This window comes from Lindgomyces ingoldianus (genome assembly GCF_010093535.1).
Source record: "Lindgomyces ingoldianus strain ATCC 200398 unplaced genomic scaffold BDR25scaffold_50, whole genome shotgun sequence".
NCBI classification, from domain to species: domain Eukaryota; kingdom Fungi; phylum Ascomycota; class Dothideomycetes; order Pleosporales; family Lindgomycetaceae; genus Lindgomyces; species Lindgomyces ingoldianus.
This window is the reverse complement of record NW_022985211.1, coordinates 223,253-228,866: the sequence shown is the minus strand read 5'-3', so window position 1 is coordinate 228,866 and position 5,614 is coordinate 223,253. Positions and strand designations below refer to the sequence as shown.

The following is a 5,614-nucleotide window of genomic DNA, read 5'->3' as shown; positions in this document are numbered from 1 at the left end:
TATTAGAAGTTTCTTGCTAAGTACGCTAGCCTTTATAACTCTTTAGTGCATAGAGCGCGCTAAGTCTAGTGCAAGCTTTAGAGCTAGGGCGTCTAGAAAGTCTTGTGCAGCTAGCTAGCGTTCTATATTAAGAATCTTATACGTTTTTACCTTAGTGTATAGAAAGTACTACTGTTAGTACTAAGCTTTTAGAGTTATAGTGCTATGCTTTACTTTAGTAAAGTAAGCCTTATACTCTACTTATATTAAATTCTTTATGCTTATGTCTATTAGTGCTAGCTTTTATTTTAACGCTTATACTAGTACTTATAAAGTTAATTAGTTCTCTAACATAAGCTGCATTATTATAGGTTTAAGAAGCTTTAGTGCAACAGTTGCATTAACCTAGTTCTAGATTGTCTAAAGTTATGCTATGTAAAAAGCCTAGTTACTTTAGTAAGCTTTATACTTAGTAATATTAGTCTAGTACTATATATTAGTCTTTTCTAAAACATTTATAGCAGTAATTACTCTAAGTATAGGCATTTTAGAAGCGCTGTTTATAGGATTTAGAGCGTCTAGTCTATCTAGATTAATTTAGTTCTATAGGTTTTTGCTAAGAGCATAGAACTAGGGCTAGATAAATTAGAGAGGCTAGCTTGCGTGGTCTCTAAGCTAGTACACTCCTGTTAGAAGAGAAGCTTCTTAATTAGACATAACACAGGCGTTAGAGGGAATAAAGATAAAAAAGCTTCTAAACAGCTTTTACTAGCGCTATAGTTATATAAAGAGAATTGTCCTAGGTTCTTAAAGCGCAAGGCCTATAACTATAGAGGATAAAATAGCCTAGTAATAGCTGTTTAGAAGATTAGATGAAGCCACTTTGCTATCTAAGAGAGTTAAAGGCTCTTCTTATATACACTAAGCTTTAGAACATACTATCTCTAGATCCTAAGCCGTGTCCCAGGCTTCGAGCGCCAGCTAAGGCTCTTAGTATACCCGATAGTATTACTTAAAACTCTCTATTCTAATAGATTTACTGCTAAGAACATATAATTCATCTTATTATCTAGGTTTTCCTCTTTAACAAGGCTTAATTTAAAACAATTGTTACATATAATAAAGTAGATACACTTAAAAGAGTTCTAGATAAGCAAGCTTAAGTAGAAAAAGAAGAAGGTTTTTATATAATAAGTGTTCTTAGAAAGCTTTACAACATTATTGTTTACTTTTATTTCTTAGCAAATTGTATAAAAGAATTTATTTTTTTAGCGTAGCAATAAATTCTACTTAATAACTCTACACAATAGAATAGCTAGTACTAAATGCTATGTAAAGCACTTAACAAAGAATTAGCTCTTAATAATTATGTTAAAGCAAATTTGAAATTACTTAAAACAGACTATCTTTCTCTATAAGATTAGAGAGCTCTTTATACAATAAGCGCTTTTCTATAGCTATTCTACAGAGCAACTTTAGAAACGTAAGGCAACTATATTATACTAGACAAGCTTCTTTTTACAATAGACGTTCTTAATAAATATATAAAGAAGTTTTTAAGTTATTATTATATAATTAAAAACTTAGCTTTGTGTATTTAACAAGCAATTTAGAAGCTTAAGAAATATTATTATAAAATAGATAACTCTCTATGCTATACTATAGCACTTATTCTTTATCTAAACTATTATACTAAATATGTAAAGATTTAGTAGAAAAAAGATTATTAAAAGATTATACTTTCTAAAGTAAAAAAGCTTTAGATACAACATTAAGATTTACAAATTCTACTAACTCTAGTATTATACAAAACGCTTAAAGTTGCACTGCAACAAGAACTTACTAAGTTTAATAAAATTATTAATAAGATTAATTAATAAATTGCTTAGCTAGTTAAGACAAGTATAAAGATGACTATACTAAAGCACTATATAAAGTTTAAGTGTTCTCTTTGCAGTAGTAGTGTGCAAGTGCGCAAAGAAAACGCTAGCTACAGCTTTTAATATTTGCTATTCACATCCTATTAATCCCTGTAATAAGCAACAAATTAGAACAGGTATTTTTAGAAGAACGTTGTACAATATTGTAGAAGAGAATGCAGCTTAGTGTATTAAGTTTTAAACATACAGAATGTATAAAAAGTTAGTACTAAAGTAGAATCCTAGTAGGAGAATAGCTTAAAGTATGTTGTATAATTAAAATAGTAGAAAAATAATAAATAAAATAAAATACTAATAAAAAACAAATAATTGTATTGTTTCTGTTGTTGTATTGTTGACAACCCTGGTAGGGTGGCTAGGTGAGTAGTGGAACACGTTAAGTTTAACTATTTCCTAAGCAAGCTGCTTACAAAATCTTGTAATTTATTTAGAATATTCTACGCACGGATGTCGGCTTGTGCATGAGGATCGACTGGAAATTAGCTTCGCTCGCCTCACCCGTTGCGCAATAACCCAGCCCCAGCCACAGACAGTAATCTCCTCGCCTCCTCACGCACACACTCTCGCGTCCGATCCTATGGAAAGCTGGCTGAAACAATCTGGAGCGTCAGGTTTGGACGACGTCGAGCTTGCCGACTTCTCGGATACTGGGCGCGGTGTCAGAACGCTGCGGCGATTCAAGGAAGGAGAAGAGATTCTCACCATTCCACATGGCGTTCTCTGGACAGTGGAACACGCATATGCTGATCCCATCCTTGGGCCAGCCCTTCTCTCTACGCGACCGCCCTTGTCTGTCGATGACACCTTGGCTACGTATATTCTCTTTGTCCGATCGCGCGGGTCGGGATACGATGGCATGGGAAGCCATGTGGCAGCGCTGCCTGCGAGCTATACTTCGAGTATCTTCTTTGCGGAGGCCGAGCTGGAAGTTTGCGCGGGAACTTCGCTCCACACTATTACGAAGCAGTTGCATCGACAGATCGAGGATGACTATAGGGGATTAGTAGTGCGACTGTTTGAACAACATCAAGAACTGTTTCCACGCGACAAATTCACTATCGAAGACGTAGGTATTACATCACACGGAAGATGCTGCGAATTGGCTACTGACACTTATTTCCCATCTCTCAGTACAAATGGGCACTCTGCACCGTGTGGAGTCGTGCGATGGATTTTAAGCTGCCCGATGGAGATTCGATTCGACTTTTGGCGCCCTTCGCGGACATGTTGAACCACTCGTCGGAGGTTGGGCAGTGTCACGTCTACGATGTCTTGTCTGGGGACCTCTCTGTTCTTGCCGGGAAAGACTACGAACTGGGAGATCAGGTACGTCCATCTTGTTGTCTAATGCTACCAATTATGCGCTTACCTAGAAGTGTTCTTCCAGGTTTTCATCAATTATGGGCCTATTCCAAACAATCGCCTTTTACGTCTCTATGGCTTTGTCGTGCCCGGTAATCCCAACGACAGCTATGACCTCGTTCTCACGACGCATCCTATGGCGCCATTTTTTGAGCAAAAGCACAATCTCTGGGTATCGGCTGGGCTCGATTCGACCTCTACCATCTCTCTCACTCTCACCGATCCGCTACCAAGTAGCGTCCTTCGATACCTCCGTATTCAACGGCTACACCAATCTGATCTTGCTTTAATAGCGCATCATAAAAGCGATGTTCCAGTTGAGAAAATCAGCGATTCAAACGAAGTGGAAGTCCTGCGGTTTCTAATAGAATCGATCTCTGGTCTTCTTGATGGTTTCAGAACTCAACTAGAAAAGCTGGAAGAGCAACTCGCAGAGGGGTTCTATTCTCCGGAAAGGAACGCATGGTTGGCGGCGCACGTCAGCTTGGGTGAACAGCGGGTACTGAGATTGACGAGAGAGACAGCGGAGAATTTGTTGGCGGAGGTAGAGAGCGGAAGTGGAAATAAGAGGGGTCCGTTGTCGGCACCAGCCCAATGCGCCAAGTGCAAAAAGGTTTCTGTGCAGCTGATGCGGTGCGGAAGGTGCAACGCGGTCATGTACTGTGGGCGGGCATGCCAGGTCGCCCATTACGGAGATCACAAGGCAATGTGTCAAGCTACAGCTTCTAGGAATGGTTCTTAAAGGAATTAAAAGAGAAGTTTTGTTTAGTCCTCTAAGCAATCTTAGAAGGAAAATCTTAAGCTTAACTTCCACTACAATGAAAAATTTGCGCAACTTAATTTGGGTGGAACTCTGCCCGGCAACATTTTATCAAATATCAACCTAGATAGCCTTTAGTGCATTTTTGCTAACTGATCTCACAGCTGTACATAGTGACAGGGAATAAATTGCGAAGGAAACAAAAGATTAGAAAATCACATCAAACTAGTTCATTTTAACAAGAGAATTAATAGAAATAGTAGTGGGAGAACTTATAATGCAAGGTTGTTGTTGCTTTGTGTAGTGGAAGTAAGAGAAGTTTGCGGTGTTGAGAGTTTAAGACGACATGTAAATAAAATACTACAACAGTTTATAAATAATCTGTAAAAGCAAAGCTTGCTAAGAGTAATAGTTAGAGCATTAAGGTGGGTTGTTTAGGTTAAAGAATAGTTGCAGCATAATGCTTAGCAACGTAGTATTAGACAGGTAATAGACGCATAACAACAACATTTAACTACAGCACGCAACTAATCACAGCCTGCAACTAAGCGTGGCTAATGCTAATCCCTAACACACTAATAAGGCTAGAGAGGTAGAATAGACGCAACTAACATAATTTAACTATGTTTTACACAATACATGCTAACATACTTCACAGGCAAGGTGCTTACACACCTAAGTTGCTTACTTTTGCTAAGACTCTACTGCACTACTCTTTTTACACTTTAAGCTTTTAAATAAAACATAACACTTTTTAAGTAACATACTACAGCTATTTATAGAGTCTTTTAAAAGATAATAAGTAACTAACACGCTAGATAACCTTTCTAAGCTAATTATATAGCTAACTTATAAAAGCTAGATAATAATAAAGAGTAGGTAATTATTTAGCAGATACTTAAGCAAGATGCGCAAGGATTTCCTCTCTAGCTAGTAGCTATAGCTAATATAGCTAACTCTTTACACACTAAGTGTAATGTCGCGTATACTGAGAGCCTTGGCTGGGGCTCAGAGCCTGGGACGCAGCTCGGGATCTGGAGATATTATGTTCCGAAGCTCGGTGTATATAAGGAGAGCCTTCAGCTCTCTTAGATAGCGGAGTCACTTCATCCGATCTTCTGAACAGCTACTGCCAGGCTATTTTATCCTCCACAGTTATGAGCCTGGTTCGCGGCGTAGTGTAGATGGTTAGCGCTTAAAAATTTGCGCACCCCTGCTCCACTAATAGGATCGCATTATCCCGGAGCACTGCGTGTGCGATTCCCACGCTTAGCAAAGAGCATTTAGGCAGTGCGTCTATTACAGAGGCTACTTTACTAGATCTGTCTCTAAGTTCTGTTGCTTAGGCTGGGGAGGGTGTGTTAAGGTTGTTTCACCATGTTTCACCTCTCTCGTTCCATGGTTTGAGCTGGGGGGTGTGTCGCGTACAGCTATCCGTCTATATATATCCTTCTGCTGTGCTAGCTGGGAGGTTGACCTTTTGGCAAACGCAACATGTAATATAAGCTATATTAGCATAAACTAGCCTAATATGTTTATTAAGTGTTACCTAAAGCTTAAAGTAAAGTTTAAG

At 38.4% G+C, this 5,614-nt stretch overlaps 1 protein-coding gene across 1 annotated transcript; it reads left to right on the top strand.

Annotated features, from left to right (window-relative positions):
• The first annotated feature begins 2,425 nt into the window (after positions 1–2,425).
• Positions 2,426–4,041, top strand: BDR25DRAFT_272296 (SET domain-containing protein). The gene is made up of 3 exons (XM_033687305.1): positions 2,426–2,985; positions 3,051–3,245; positions 3,307–4,041. The coding sequence occupies exons 1-3, from the start codon at positions 2,497–2,499 to the stop codon at positions 4,021–4,023; spliced, it is 1,401 nt and encodes a 466-aa protein (XP_033540847.1). The 5' UTR covers positions 2,426–2,496; the 3' UTR covers positions 4,024–4,041.
• Positions 4,042–5,614: the final 1,573 nt, after the last annotated feature.

Coding starts and splice junctions, on each gene's coding strand:
- BDR25DRAFT_272296 (XM_033687305.1), top strand. CDS start 2,497: ATGGAAAGCTGGCTGAAACAATCTGGAGCGTCAGGTTTGGACGACGTC. Junction 2,986..3,050: donor ACAAATTCACTATCGAAGAC/GTAGGTATTACA, acceptor CCCATCTCTCAG/TACAAATGGGCACTCTGCAC. Junction 3,246..3,306: donor ACTACGAACTGGGAGATCAG/GTACGTCCATCT, acceptor GTGTTCTTCCAG/GTTTTCATCAATTATGGGCC.